The sequence below is a fragment of the Parus major genome, chromosome 1A (assembly GCF_001522545.3).
Source record: "Parus major isolate Abel chromosome 1A, Parus_major1.1, whole genome shotgun sequence".
NCBI lineage: Eukaryota > Metazoa > Chordata > Aves > Passeriformes > Paridae > Parus > Parus major.
The window spans coordinates 5,069,559-5,086,076 of NC_031773.1; the positions used below are offsets into that span (position 1 = coordinate 5,069,559).

General features: G+C 41.0%; 1 protein-coding gene across 11 annotated transcripts in view; it reads left to right on the top strand.

Moving 5' to 3' along the window:
- The window catches only part of CELF2 (CUGBP Elav-like family member 2), a 545,877-nt gene that overhangs the window by 435,712 nt on the left and 93,647 nt on the right, over nucleotides 1-16,518 (top strand). For all 11 annotated transcript variants that reach the window (XM_015627339.3, XM_015627335.3, XM_015627333.2 and 8 more), the window contains one exon: nucleotides 8,547-8,629. In XM_015627339.3, coding sequence (XP_015482825.1) covers nucleotides 8,547-8,629 — 83 coding nt within the window. The remainder of the gene's footprint in view (nucleotides 1-8,546; nucleotides 8,630-16,518) is intronic.

Below are 16,518 nucleotides of genomic sequence, written 5' to 3' on the forward strand. Positions count from 1 at the left end.
GCACTTGAATGAAAGAAAAACTAGAAGGAAATCCAGGACTACAAGATGTGTGTGCTGGGAAGTTTGATTTGCTACTAGTGAGTGGCAGAGTTGAAAGACAATGGGCTTTTGAAATGACATCAGGGAAAGATGTGTCCCTGCCTGTGTTAATTTATGTAAACATGATCTTTGTAGAGTCTTTTTGAACTGAAAAACAGTGTCACAGCAGTTTTCTGCTGCAAGTATGGATTAACAAGGGAGGACATCTTAATTTTTGTAATTTTTTTTTAGTATCTCTTCTCTGAACCCTCTTTCTCTGCTGCATCCAAAGATGCATTTAGCAGATGGTCAGACTTAGGGGTTAACTTGCACAGAGGACATGTTAGTTCATTTTAAAGCCACTAAACTCAAGTCAGTAATTTTTACCTGGCCAAAGAAAAGGGAAAGAATAACCATCTGCTACAAATTAAAAAATAAGAATTTATTTGAGGGAAGAAGAAAGTGAATTCAAGATTAAGCAGCATTAGTGCAAGAATAAGAAGGAAAAGAAGGTAAGGGGGAAATTACAAGAAGGCAGTATAAGAAATACATAATCATTTGTATTTTCATTTTTTGTTGTTTCATTTCAGTGTCCTCCACCCCCCACCCCACCCCGTTTCAAGATTTCTGTCTTGATACAATATATATACATAGTGACAGGCCCTGTTTAAAACTATTTCAAGTTTAAAAAAAAAAATTATTGTCTTTTGCATATATTCTTTCCTATATTTTACAAGTGGGAAGTGCAGTAACTTCCTATGGGACACCCCCTCACAGAGCTACAGGCTGGAATGCCATTTCCCCACCCTCTCCCCCTGCAGTCCTACTTACTTGAGAATTTCTTGTCCAAAAGCTCTGACAAGCAGTTTTTATTGTAACCCATATGGACTGACGTAAAGATCCCAGTTACTCTCCACCCCTGAGATCTAGAAATGTGAATGGACCAAGTGTGAACTTGACAGGAGGTACTGAGCTGCTGCTTTGATTTTCCCACTGATGCTGGTAGCCTTCCATCTCCATGGCTTTCCCTAGGGATTTACACTGGGTGGGTGCTTGGACAGGCTGGCGAAGGATGAACATTCCAGGCCAGGTCCCCTGTAGTTCATGGTGTTGCTGCAGTGCTGATGTGCAGGTTCAGTGCCACTGACTGCTCAGCTGTGTCTTCACAGCACTTCCTGAGTTTATGTTGCAATTTCTCTCATCCACTGCTCAGCCCAGACCAATAAAGCTCAGCTTCCATCCCAGCATGCAGGGATGGTTTCTTTAGGGACAGATTAGTTTGTAATGACATAAAATTGCCTTGATGCTATAAACCTGATTTGTGAGTATTTATTTACCCTGTCACCATGTATGGAATCTAATTCTGCATCTGCTTTTTTTTACTCCTTTATCACCATCTAGTGCAGATATCATATGAGTATTGCCAAGATGCAGGTGTGGAAGTTGGCCCCTTCCTTCAGAAGTAAAACAGAGAGTTCCAGCATGCTGGCCATTTGCTTCCCAGTCATTACACTGGCAGCAGGAGAGTTCAGGAATTTGCGAAAGCTGTAATTGTCCTATGTGAAAAATTGTACATTGAAATTCTTCAGATACTTGTACAGCTATTAGCCATTTAAAACTGTTTAATATAAGTGGCTTATTTCAGAGAGCAAGAAAAGTAGATTCTGGCAATTTTGCCCTTGATATCTTTTCTATCTGTGTCGCACTTTAGTCAAAATTTACATAATAATGGGTAGGGAAGTGTTGTGGGACATGAACCGGTGCATATTAGTTCTTAGTTGCTTTCCCAAAAGGCTTGAAAATGCAGCAAATTTAATCTAGGTCAAAAAAAAAAAGAAAGAAAGAAAAAAAAAAAAAAAGAAAACGAAATAAAGAAAGGGGGAAAAAAAAGAGACCACTTCCATTTTGTAGGCAGAGGACATTTATAGAGAGCATTTGTATTCACAAGGGTATGGGAATGACAGAGTGCGACTCCTCCAAAAGAGCTCCCCCGTGCAGCTGAAGGCTGACAGCAAACTAGGACTTGTGGCCAATTAACAGAAAGGCCGTCATAACTTGCAAGGCATGGAGAGAAAAAATTGAGCTCCATGGGATCATTTTTCACTGGCCATTTACGGGGCTGTTACCGGCCTGGAGCATTTCTGCTTTAATGCGAGCAGTGCAATGCAGGGCACTCTGGGGCTGGGGCACTGCCACCCTGAATGCTGGAACCAGGAGGACAAATAGAACACAGGGTGGAATTTGGCACGTCCCAGCTGTGAATCCTTCTCACATGTGAGCTCTTGCCTACATTCAGCTAATGTATTAATATTAGAAGTGGCATCACTATAATATGTGCTGTCATTAGAGTGGCAGTGCAGTTTCCTGGCTGGTGACAGGACTGGTAATACGGTTTCCATCAGGGTGCCAATTATATCAAACTATTAGCAAACCTGAGCTAATTGGGAGGCAGCATCATTAAAGTTTGGTTTCTGCTGTATTCGGCAATTCTATCAGGATGGCTTTGGGAGTGAATTCATCTTACTCTCCCATGACTCCACAGACAATAGAGCATGAGGATGGTGCAGGTAAACACATCCCTGCCTTAGCCACCTTCTTCTTCTGATAAAAAGAGATTCAAAAATAGTTGGATTTTTCTTTCTGGGTGTTTTTGTCAGGAATGGCTGTATTTGCTATTCAGACAGTTCATGGTTTCCTCTGGTTTTGGATGGAACCACCCAGTAAAAATCTCTAAGACTTGAAACACCTAATACTAGATTAATCTTCAGTGTGGGTTAGGTAATTGCACTAACAACTGTAGAAAAGCCAGGCAAGGCTCCCATTGCACTGCATAAAATGTAAGCAAAGTGAAAAGTCTCATTGCCCAACCACACACCTGAACTCCTTGTAGCAATAGGTCTTCCCAGTGGCTTTAGTGGAAAAGAGATTTTAATGTCTTCATTGGCTTTTGGAAAATGACATTACAGGTCACACATGGTGTGTTTGGTTGGAAATCGTGCTGTTCAGGCAGCTTTCTGTGATGTACAAAGCACATATTCCAAAGTTCAGGTGGATGGCTGGAATGCAAGAGACCTTGTTAAAGGCTGCCCTGTATTAGTGTCGTGTTTAAATTTTGGTGGTGGATGAGTGAATGTGGAAATCAGGAGAAAAACATTTGGAGTGGGGAAGAAAGCAAGAAAAAGAAATCCTCCTGAACTTAAACTAGCTTGAACTGTGCTGGATTGACAAGAAGCTACTGTCCCCATTGAGATTCCAGGCTTGTATGAAGCCAGCACCTGTTCTGCTTGCAAATGCACACACAAAAGTGAGCTTCATTCACAGAAAGAAAGAAACATAGCAGGACTTCACTCATTTAGCCTTCCAGGGCCTTCAGTCCCTTGATCTGTCAGCCCCTTAGAATTCAAACACAGCCTTTAAAGGAATTTTCAATTCACAACATGATGACTTTGTTGATGTCCTGAATGTGAATGTATTTTGAATTGAATTTGTCTGCCAGGATTCCATTACTTGCTAAAAGAATACAGAGTTCAATCATCAGATAATCATTATAGCTGTTTTGAAGTGTTTATTTTATTAGTCTAGAAGGTAAAGCAAATTTCATACTTTTAAGTTGTTGCAGTCTTTGCAGGCACCCTGATAAGCTCTTGTATTTCTATACCCCATGGTTAGGGTTCAGGTACTGGCAGCAGGTGATAATATGCACAACACAGGAGAGATCCAAACTGACAAATTTTGACAGTTGAAAACTAAAGAAACTAATAAATCAGACCAATAAATATGGGTTTGGCTTTTTTTTTTTTCCTTTTCCCTCCTGTATCTTGTCTCTTTTAATCCCCAAAAGTTAAATTTTCAGGCCTGGGAGACTGCAGAATATTTTTCTTTAAGCAAATCAAGACCTCAGAGCATCTTGTGGAACGTGTTTTAATTCCTGTCCACATCCAAGGGTTGTTTTCTCATATAGATGCACATGTGTAATTCTTGCTAACTTTAACACAGGAATTGTCTATTCAGTTTAGGGAGCTGTAAAAGACTTTTTCTCACCCGAAGCAAGATGGAGGTTGCTGTATTCATTCAGGCATGAAATCCTGGCTGAGAGATTAAGCCTCTTACACAGATCCCAGTGCCGTTAAATGCCAACAAGGACTGTGTAAGCCACATCTTCAAGTGGAGGAGAGCTTCCCTTTGTTAGTTGTTCAAAATTAGGAATGTAAACAGCTCTCATGGCATAATTAGTCTGTGTTTGAATTGGGAGAAAGTGAGGAAAATAATGGCATGGTGGAGCTCCTGGAGATGGCGTAGAGCTGGATCTTGCAGCCTAACAAAGCTATGACTGCTCTGCTGGGAGGCAAATTTGGGTCATAACGCAGAAGTCACATGGGAGAAGAAGCCCCATTGCATGGGGTCACTAACAGCTCTTTGAAAAAATCCTCTTGCTTACAAGAGGAATGGAATTTCTTGACATTTCATGGTGGAAGCTGCAATTTGTCGTAGCTCCATAAAGTCCTCAAGAAACCCAAATTCACTGTCAGCAGAAAATCATGGCTACTGTGGTATGAAAGTCCTCACCACTTGATCTTTTTCCCATTCCTCGCTTCTGAATGATGGTTTCAGTGAACCCCGGGCTTCATTCCCCTGTAATCCATTGCTGCCATCTTTGACAGGGACTCACATAAAGCTGTTTCTAGCCATACACAAGGCTGTTTGTCCCTGTCACTGTCTTGCTAAACAGGTTTCTGTGGAAATTAAATAAATAAAATCCCTACCACTGGTGCTAATTGGTGCCTTTGGCAGCCTGAGCTAGGGCTTGTGAATTGAATGTGTCATGGAGAATTGAATGTGTCAACTCTCTCCCAATGGCTGGGACCTTGAGGTCTTTCTCTGGCACTAAATTTCCTTTTAAAAAAGAAAAAAAAAAAGGGGAAGGGGGGAGGAGGGGAAGAGAGAGAGAATGAAAACAAGCTGAAGTAAGAGATCTTTTCCCTTTCTTTAATGAGGTGTTGAAGTTGAGCATTGTAGTGTCCACACTGCAGCGTTTGCTCGTCAGATGCCTGGAGAAGTAGGGCTGTTTTCTGCTGTTGTTTCTCAGGCATCCCATTTGTTGCCATTAAACGCGGAGCAGTATGGAGTGGCAGGTTTTATTCAGTCTGTTCAAGCATCTGGCAGGATAGCCATGAAGTTGTTGCCGATGTCCTTAAGGGACTGTAGGGATCTGCATGATTCATTCAGAATTTTTTTCAAGGTACAAAGAAGAAATGCCTTACGCTGTAGTAAATACTGTTCCAAGTAGAGCACAACCAGCTTAGCAGAGCGTGGGAGATTTGCTGCTCTGGAGGCACTGACTGGCAGCATGAGCTCCTCTGCCTGTGGGCAAGAATACACTAACCTGTGTGGAGTTAAACTGGGCTGTATTTCACGCTGTTGAGGACTGGCAGAACTATGTCCACAAACCGATTCACCTTATAAGTTGTCCTGACTAGGAGGGGAGAAGGTTATAAGCCAGGCTCTGAGTTATCTGGATGTCAGAAAATCTAGTTGTGGTTCAAGGTGCTGAATTTGTTGGTGATGAAACAAAGATTATATGTGCGTAAGGCCTGAAGAGGAAGGTTGTATTTTTTTAATTTTCTTTCAGTAGAAAACATACTTTTTCATTTCCAGCTGGGACACTTGTTTGTCTTTGGCAATAATACATTTTCTTCAGTAAAATGGAAGAAGGAACTCCTTTGCCTCTTTGCCTTTCAGCAAGGGGACAGCTACCAGTCCTAAAGCACAGATTAGCCCTGTCCTATTACACAGGCATCTTCCCCTCCAGTATTCCAGGTACTTTTTCTATGTACTGACCGCAAAGGATTTTACATTGGGAGGCCTCTTCAATGCAGTTTCTGTAACATGCCTGCAGCACCTCTGGAAAATCTGTAGGCTGGGCTACAGCATTTCCTTGGGGAAACATGGACTATTGCCTTTTCTGTTCCTCACTGTTGACTTATTGAGTCCAGCCCTGACCTCTTTAGCAGATACCTTCAAATTCAGGTGTCCACAAGTGATGTCCATGCCCCCCTCACATCACAGCAAAGCTCTTGTTGTGGGGTTTGTTGTATTTAAGAAGATATGAGCCAAATGTGTCCTGAGAAAAATTTTATCTGTAAGCATTTTCAGATGTGCCAGTCTTTGAGCTTAGAAGTCTCTATTTTTGTCAAGGTCCAATGACCTGCCTGAAACATCTGCACGTTTCCCATTAAGCTACTGTTTCTTCCAGCCCTCATTCACAGAAACATTTTTCTCTCCTGAGCTATTACTTCCCAAAAATGATCAGTTAAAGGGTATTTCACAGCATATTCATCTTTCAAGTGCAGCTCTTTCAAGTAGTGCCAAGAATGATAAACCAATAGATTTCAAATTTCTCCTTATCGGAATGAACCCACAGAGCTGAAATCTAAAATGAAACTCTTCGGGCCCATGGAAAAGGACATAGCAATTGCAAAGTTGTGATTACAGCTTGATATTTTCCCCTCTGAATCCTCTCTCCTGGTTAAAAAGCCTTATATTAAAAAGCTAATAAGCCAAAAGAAGAAACAATAGAAGATAGACTTGGAGCTGGCTGACAGGATAGAAAAATATTGCAATATTGTCTCAAAATCACACTATTAAATGTCACAAACTTGGATTTTTTTCTCATTTTCATCTGGGGCAAAATAATTCAGATTTTCAGAATTTTCCAGTGAAATAGAAGGTTTAGAAACACTTACAGGAAACACAAACCTTAACAGGCTATGCCTGTCTCTAGCACGCATCCCTGCAAACAATGTTCCGCTTACTGAAATAATTACTAAACCATCTCCATCATAAAGTGTGAAATTTTAAAGAACCTGTTGGCAGTATGAAAAATGTTCCTCTCAGCTGTGTTAAGTCTGCATTACCTGCCTGACCATGTTTTGCTGTGCCTGCAAGTGATTTTGTGTATTAGGGATAAACTTGCTGTGTTCCAGCTGGGAATACATGGTCACCTTTGCTTGTTACCGGGGTAATGGTTGTCACTGGCCTGGCTGCAGAGCCAGAGGGAGCATTCCCAATGCCAAGCACAGCTTGAGCCAAGCAAGGGGCAATGAAGGGGCCCTTTCTGAATTCAGCCCTTCCTTCCAAAGTGGTCCACTCCACATGGTTACTTCCAATGTTTTCTGTGTGCTGCTGTGCACACCTTCTCCCCATGTCCTTTGCCATTACAGAGATGGGGCAGGGTTGAAGACAAGCAGGAATATCAGGTGGGCTGGGATGTTTCACCTTGGCCAACATTAGGGAGTTGATACAAACATCATCTTTGCTCACTGCCTGAAACACAGATTATTTTATGTGTGTCAGGCTCCAAGGGAGCACCAAGGCTCATGAGCCAGGGTTTCTTTTATTTACTGATTGGTTTTGACATTTCTCTGGAGTTGTAACAAATCTCTGACTGTGATTAAGAGAACAGGATTGTTTTCTGATTCATCAGTAAGACCTGCATCATCCTGTTTCATGCGAAGCAGGTTTTTATTTCAGGAGCCACTTCTGCCCCCCAGCCAGCACTGCCCAGAATGTTTTTCCTCTCCCCAAAGCAGTTGGGTCACCAAATACCCCATCTGCAGCAAACATCTCATCTGTCAAGGAGCAGACTTCATTGCCATGGGACATTACAGGCAAACCCTAGTCCTTGTGTTTTGTCCCCTGCCTGTGACATTATAGCTCTTCCCTGAGGATCTGCCTGTGAGCTCTGACCTCACCCCTGGGGCTGGTGTTGAACTGCCTGGGTTCTGTGTGCTGCAGAAAAAGCTACATTACATGTTTGCAGTGGATAAAGTGACAGCAACCCATGTTTGGTCCCACACACCACCTGGCTGGATCATACTGTCAAAAGGGAAACCACAGGATTAAGGCAACTAAAACTACCTGCTCTACTGAAAATTTGGCAGCTGCAGGGAGAGCAGAGCCTCCCTTAATGCTGTCAGCCATCAGCAGCCTCCACTATCCCAGCAGTGGTGAATTCACCTGTAGCTTGTTTTTCATTCTTGAAACTGAGATGAGTGTTCCACCTGCAGTCCTGCCTGGTTTCAAGGAAAGGAGGGAACCAACCTTAGTTCTTTTGTATAAAGCCCTTTAAATAAGGTCCTGCTTTAGCCTGATTTTCTGTTTGGAACGTAACAATGAATTCCTGCTGCTTGACTTTGCCATGTTGCTTATATTCAAAGTATAATGGGGAGCCTTCAGAAAAATATAACCTTATTTACAATGTACAAAGCCAATTGGATTTTGGTTAACAATTTCTAAGTGATTACAGCTCGCTAACAATACAGGTGTGCTATAGATGCAATGCACAGGGGGGGATTTTTTATTTTAAACCATACAAGCTTTCCTTTATTCATGTCATTCAGGCGCCTCAGGATAATTCACATTTCCAGCTTTCATAATGTGTTGTTCAACCACTGTTTTTTCTCCCTCACTATTGTACTCTCACAAATCATACTCACTAATTTCTGAAAGCTTTTCATTTCTCTCTATAGGTTGTTGTTTCGTAACATTTTATACAAGAAAAGCTGCTCTTGAGGCACAGAATGCACTGCACAATATTAAAACTTTACCTGGGGTGAGTACATTTACTTTTTGATCCTAATTATTTTATTGACAGAAAAATAGCCCTTTTGCTCTCAATGCTGCTTGGTGCCTCAAATGACCTTGACCTCTGCAAGGAGGGTGGATAAGCTGATGGCGTGTCCTGTGTTGGTGCCAGTCCTGTAGCAATGGCATCATGTCCAAAGGCAGTTGCTGTACTCTAGAAAGTCACTTGGCTGGAAAAGGTACTGATTCCTGCTGACTAGAGACAGTGGCCAGAGTGCAATGTGGATCTCTTTTTAAATTTATTTAAGGGGGAGGGAGGAGAGAAAACATATGGCAGAAAAACACTTCACCACTGGGGCTTCATGCTTGAAAAGGGAGAGGAGAAGACAAAACATAGCCAAACTTTGTTAAATGCAGCCTTTATCCACATGGTTTGTAAACAACCTGCATATCTCAGGGTGTTGTGGAGTGTGGTACCACATAGCTGCTTGCACAGAGTCATCCTGTCTCCTGACATCACCTCTCCTCACCACTAGCACCAGTTTTCCAAATAGTTGTGGTTGTGTTGTACAAACCGTACCTTGCATTTTCCTCTGGTATTTTATATTTAAATTACAGGGCTAGAGAGAAGTATATCACTGGTAATTGCACGCCTTAACTCTGAAATGTTCTTGTACCACCATTTTCATTTCTTCTGCTGAATACTTTGAGGATGGAAGAGAAAAAATATAAAGGATGGAGATATATCCCTCTTGATTCAGGAGAAGTGTTCAAGTATATGTTTGTAGTGTATGGTTACAGACATGAAAATAAATAAATACACTGTGTAAATAAATAGAGCATTGCCTGGACTGACAGTTATATAGCCAATATCTCCCTTAGTTCCTATGTGTTGTGTGTAAAATTGGACACTCTGTGTTTGAAAAATTATATCTGTCCAGTTCACTTTGTGCAAGTGATTTTCTATTAGGAAAGCCACCTCATGCATCATGGAAATGACTGGTGTACAGAGGTGCTGTCATGGGACAGTTACCTGTGAGCCCTGCCAAAGGTAAAATGGGAGTCCTCTGTCATTTGCAATGAAAATGCTTCATGGCATTGAATGGTGGTAGGAAATCTGCAAAGGTAGGCCAGCCACAGGAAAACAGGAGAGAGAAGTTGTGGCACTTCAAATGATGTTTTCCAGCAACTGGTCCTTGCAAGGGACAGTATCAAGACTTTACAAACCTCTCAGTGGAGGACTTGGCACTTGAGGGTGTAGAGGATGGATGTGCCATCCTCGAGAGAGAAAGGAAGGCTCTGAGGGACAATTCCCTTTGAGTCCCCTTTTGGAGCTCAGGCTGAATTTCAGCACCCTCTGGCTCTGCAACCCTAGTTGTTGGTTTCCATCCCCAGTGCCAGAAAATGCTGAGCCCTTGGATGAGAGCTCTCTAACCCCATTCAATGTTGCACCTAAACCAACTCACTGAGTAATTGCTCTCCATCATGCTTTGAGTCAAATGGCTGTGTGGACTGGCTGGGTAGGATAGAGGTATCCCAAGCTGCTGGAGCAGCACCCTGCCCAGATAGCATCCTTCAAGCTCTACCACAAGATCTACCCATCACCCCCCTTAGAATTAGACAGAGTCTATTTAGAATCATACCATCAGAGAGTCATAAGAGTTGTGAAAGACCTCCAGGATCATTGAGTACAACCTTTGACCAAAAACCACCATGTCTATTAAATCACAGCCCTAAGTGCCACATCCAGGTTGTTTTTTTTTTTAACACTTTTAAAAATGATGACTCCACCACTTCCTTGGACAGCCTGTTCCAATGCTTGACCACCCTTTCAGTGAAGGCATTCATTCTGATGTCCAACCTGAACCTCCCCTGGTACAGCTTGAGGACATGTCTTCTCATCCTGTCACTGATTGCCCTGGGGCACAGCCTCACCCCCACCTGGCTACACCCTCCTGTCAGGGAGCTGAAGAGAGTGATAAGGTCACCCCCAGCCTCCTTTTCTCCAGGCTAAACAAATACAGCTCCCTCAGCTGCTTTTACTTTTCTTTGTTCTTCCCTGAGTCCCCCAAGCTGCTTGCTGTGTTTTGAGAGGTCTTCTTTATCCCAGTGGGTGACTTGGAGAGGCAGATTTCCTCTCTGACTTCCCCATGTACAGGTGACAAAGCTGGCTCAGCTCTGCATTGCATCTTACTTGAGCAGGGCATTATTTTCTCCCCCACTTTTGCACAGCTAATGAGCAGGCAGCTGTTAAAGAGTGTTTCTATGCTTTTAAAATAAGGTTAAAAAAAAATAAATTTTTTTCTAAAGCCCTCTCTAGCTCTTTGTCATTTAAGATTTATCTTTCCAAGCTGTTTTTTCCTGTCCTGACTGTGAGGTTATAAAGTTTTCTTTTAAGGATATGTGGAAATTGAATTTCCATGACTCTGAGGCTTTGGCTTTAAAAATACTCCTGATACAGCCAGAGATGTTTAGATTTTACCATGAGATAAGTTGTTATACCTTCTTTTTTAAAGGGAAGCCTCTAACAAAGAGAAGCAACTTGAATACATTTCTACTACTTGTCTTTCAGAATGATTCAGCATATATTCTATGACAGATTCTATATTTTGCACATGCAGTATGCTGACATTCAGCATATATGGGGATACTGTTATGCCTCATCTGTGTATTCCCAAAATAACTTCATTTAAGCACACTTTAGAGTTGTGACCCACGTGCTGGAAATGCTTCACGTTAGTAGGGTTCTCCTATATAAATTTTAGCAATTTCTGTGGTGTTCCTCCTGCCTGCTAAGCAGCTTTTACCAAGCAAGCAGGGATCAGTAGTGGATAGTTCCGTGTGTAAAATAGTCTCAGAGCAAATGGAAGCAATCTTCTGTCAGAGCTACAACAAGGGATGAATTTGGATCGGGTTCATTTGGGCATCAAGTGTCAGCTTGCTTCCAGTAAGCGAGGTATGGTCAGTAGGAGGTTCAGTAATAAGGTGTCTCCTGCAAACAAAAGAGTCTGTGCCTTCCCCTTTTGCTGTCATACCACCATGTATGGGATAAGGCATCCTTAAATAGCCCAGGAAGAAAATCTGAGGCAAAGGCAGGTGATTTATTAGTGTAAGGTAAGGAAACCTGGCAGAGGCAGGAGCAGGCTGCAGGGATGCTGTGGCTGTTGGAACTCATCTGTGTTTTACCTGCACTCAGGTGTAACCTGCAATGCTGCAGAGGTGTGGAGGAGAATAGCTCTGTGCTCATTATTGATAGAGCCTAGATTATTTCTGGGTTTAGTCTCTTCATTTCTTAAATGCAGACTTGCTCCATGTAGCTCGGTAAGCAGGTTTTGGATCAGCACCGGTGAAGCCAAAAAAGTGTGGATTTAGCGTGAAATTTATGCCCCTTCCAAGGCTGCATGTGCAGTTTAATTTAAGTAGCTTTTTGAGCAAAGCCTGCAGTGCTATGTCTCTATCTCTGCTTTTTGCCTGGACCTCATCCTTAACAGAGACATGAAAACACCAGCGCTTGATCTGCTCCTTTGAGCTGCACCCTTTTAGTGGACATGAAGAAAATAAGACCAGACATAAATGATTAATGCAGAATCTTGGAAGAAAATATTGCAGGGTGCCTTGCTGTTTGATTACAAGCCTTGGAATTAGTCAACATTTCCATAATTCTAAACCAATATACACCTGTTTTCCCACTGTGATGTGAAGGCACAACTTAATTTAACAGAAACCCCGCTGTGCTAAATCTCTCATTAAATACCAAGCTAGTTCTGTAATTTAAAGTTGCAGCACTACTATTTTAACTGAATTGCCTTTGTATTATAAAATTAATAAGAAGTTAATGATGCACTTTGCTGTATTCTCTCAGATTTATTTTTTTTTCACAGCAACAACAACAAAAAAAGAAAGATAAAGAAGAAAAACATGTCACCAGCTGACATCTCAAGGCTTTTCTGGTTTTAATCATTTTCCTTGAGGATAGAAATTCATTTAAAAGATTTTTTTAAACAAATTTTAAAAACTTTCTGCACAAGTATGATCAAACATCATCTTTTTATTCATGATTAATATAATCTCTCTGTTAGTCATAATATTCCTTGTCATATATTGGAGCTTTTATCTTTCCTGAAATATGTATTTAGATATCACTTGTTATGTACGATTGCTACTAGGCAGAGAAGCAGATATGCAGTGTTTGAGAAATACAGACATATTGTTATGATATATGATACAGATCAACGGAACAGGGACGGTTCTCTTCTGTTTACTTGGTGCTGGCATCACAAGTAGCTTTTATGTCTTGCAAATGAACAGCATGAATTTTCAGATGTGTCTTTTCAAACATAGCATGAGAGCAGGTTGCTGATACCCTCACAGCTCATAGGGATGTGGTTTATATTATTCAGCTTAGAGATAGGTTTTCTTGGAGTGTTCATTTGGATTTTGTTTTAAAAGGCAGAAGGGAGAAAAGGGAAAACCTCAATTTGAATGTAATAATGATCTTAGAAATGGGCTTCTTTGGGATGAGATGTAGAACTGAGGCCTTAACTAGTCTCATCTTCATTAAGAATCTCATGGCTTCGTTAGAGGTGTTTAACTTCTATTCCCTAAACAGAGTAATCCAATAAATTCCACCCATCTGAATTTATTCTGTACCTTCAGTTAGATGTAATAATCTTGGTTCCCCCATGCTCTAATTTGCTGCTTAGTGAAAATTGGCTTTTGTATAGAGGGCAAACCTCAAAGAGCTGTATTCAGGAACTGCTTTAACTGCCTTCATGGCACTGACATTTGTTCTTTGTTTTCAATTTAACATACTTTATTTTTAAAACAGAATGTTCTCTGTTTTGCTGACAAGTGAACCTGGCAGGATTTCCTGGCAAGGGTTAAGTGCAGATAGGTAACACAAGAGCACTATATATTGATTGGATCTTGGAGCCAAATAGCTGAATAAATGCACCTTTAATGTCATGCAGAGGCAATTTGAAGTCAGAAAGCAATGGGCATCCATTAGTAAAATCTACACCTAGACCTCTTTGGAGTCTTTGTTCTGAGTTTGAACTTAGACTTATTGGACATGGTAAGGGTTATTTTTTGTCTTTTTGTACATTTTTTTTATATATCCTCCTATCTAACTTTATCACAAGAATAATTAACAGCCCACACTGCACCCCCATGCTTTTAACAGAATCATGCTTTACATGGTTCTTATTTCAAGTGGGATATACATATTCCAAGTAGCAGCAAACTTTTTGTATTGAAGTTCTGGCATGAAATTAGGACATTAGCTGTATGAATTGATTTGATTAAGGGTTTAACAAGGAAGAAATACCATTTTGGAGAAAGCTCTTAGTATTTTAACAGCAAAGTGGAGTTTGTAGGACCTGTTTTTCTAAAATATTCTTGGCTTCCATTTTGCCAGATGTTGTCAAGGAAAACATTTTTAATTTTGGCATTGTAAAAATCACTACTGATTTTATTAAACATTTTTTACATCACAGGAAAACAGGACTGGCTTCAAGAGTACTTTGCACACATGTTGTGTACTGGCTGTAAGGAAACCTCAAAGTCCACTTAGGGGTGTTGAATAAGAAAAATAATAATCAGAATAATCTGGTCCAAAATGCAGGCACCCATGACGATATACTGTGAAACCTCATTCACTTGCTGATAAAATACTATTTGTCCAACAAGAAGCCAAAAAACCCAAATGTATTTCTGGTTTTCGCTTTACATCATGAGCTCCTTTCTAATGACTATCCTGACACTCCTTTCTGGATTAGTTCAGTAATATCCAGTTCCCTTCTCTGTTTTAAGCCTTATGGTTTGTCAGTACTGTATGAACATTATGTAAAAATTACCTGTAATAAAAAGGTAATCATCCACTATGATTTGAATAATAGCCTGAATATGATATATCAGTGACTCTGAGAGATTTTGACAAACAGAAAGGGAATTCAAAGAGCAATTAACTTAGTTAAGGTTTTGCAGTGATTGATTTATGATGACAAATTAAACTAATTCAGTACACATATAGTATGGCCAAATGCTGTTTAATGAAGGATCCAAAGAGTATAGAACTGCTTAAGTGATAAAAATAACCAGATGGGAAAGAGGAGAATTCCCAGGGAGCATCTTTTCCTAGGAAGTGAACTATAAGACATTGAATTATGTTGAGAAAGCTAATCTGGCCCATTCCTTCCTTTAAAATACTGTGCAAAGGAACCCACTTAATGATACACTTTGCCCAGCCCAGAAGACATGTGGGTATTTGTTTCTATTCAAAAATACCACTTCTACCCCTGCTTCTCAAAAACAAATGTTGTACTGACTGCCACTTCAGTGGAAATGTGTATTTGTACTAAGTTCAGATACCTTAGCAGAAAAGTTCTGTTTACACCTACCATTTCTGTGAAACACAGAATGGATCACCAGCCCCAGACTTATGAAATGTAAAAAAGTGACTTAGGAACCCAGTGAAATCTCTGTAAGTAGCTGAACTTGCAGCTTAATGGGAGAATGGTGAGCGTTGTGCAGACGTAGGGAGAGTGAAATTTTCACCAAGTGAAAATAGCTTCTCTAAATTGAGCAAAACATTTAGTTCATAATTATATTTTCCCTTTTTCTCATTGAGGGATAGAAGGTCAAATTTGCCTTCACCAAATTCACAACCTCATCATTAGGATAACTTTCTGGCATGCATGGAGAATGCAGTTCATATCCTCTCTGCCTTGTTTACTGAAAGGATTTAGCTTGGATTGACCTGACAGAGCCTTCACCACTGAACTTAGTTAAGATTAGGATCACCATTTCTCCTCTTGAAGCTGTTCCAGCTGTTTGAAAGTATCAGGTTCTGATGTAAGGGAGAGAAAGCAAGGAACAGCTCTTGGTTGCCTGGTACTGAGGGCGGTGACTGTGATATCTGGATATGAGTTCATCTGTAGTAAGAATTTTGTTCAAACATTTTGAAGAGACTCTCCAAGAACAGAGGAGTGCAGGACGATGCTGTGCTGAGGCACTGAGACAAGGTGGCTAAACCTTGACCTACCTTACCTGGGATGGCAGGGGGTGATGACCTCTGGTATGTCAGGAGGGTGCACAGCTGCACAGGGCATGGGCCTCAGTGAGTTGGTTTAGATCCTAAACATCCATATCAGGTTGTTTCTTTTCCTTCTGGGAAGCAGGAGCACATTGGCCCAGCTGCAAAAGCAGTTAGATGCACACCAGTTTTTTTTTAAAAGAACTCTTGGAGAAGTTCAGGTTTTGGGTTTTTTTTCACTGTTTTGCAGTCTAATAATATTGGGATGGAAAGTAAGTAATGCATAATAATGGCTTGACTTCAGAAAAATTTACTCATGTGAAGCTCATCCCCTAAAGGCCAAACCATTCTGGCATGTGATACTGGGATTTACCTCCGGTTTCCATAACTTTGACCAGTTGAGGTCATCACTCTGTAAAATCCCCCTGGACCTTTTTGTCCAACTTAGAACATCTTATTCGGTGAGGGTGGAGGATCAGTTCACTGGATATCACTTTTAAGCTGAGTACCCAAAAATCACTGACTTGGAGAACCTTTTGCTGTGCACTTCAGAATCAAAATCTCTGAAGAAAATCAAGAGGCCATCACTGGAGTACTCCAGGGTATTGCAAAGCTCACCAAGATTTAGGTGGGGTGCTTAGCTAAGGACAATAGCCCAGGCACTCTCTTAAACAGCTATTTATCCTCCTGCTGGTGTTAGCTGTTTTCTACTATCTGGAACAGAAAGTACAGGTGCTTCAGTCAGCCTCATTAACAGCACGACACGAGCTATTAAAATTGTCTTCGTAATGAAAAGCTGGTTCAGGGAGCCTTCCTGGCTGTCTGACTACTCCTACAATAGTGAAATTAGAAAGGAAAATCATGAAAAGAGTTGCAGGCATCAG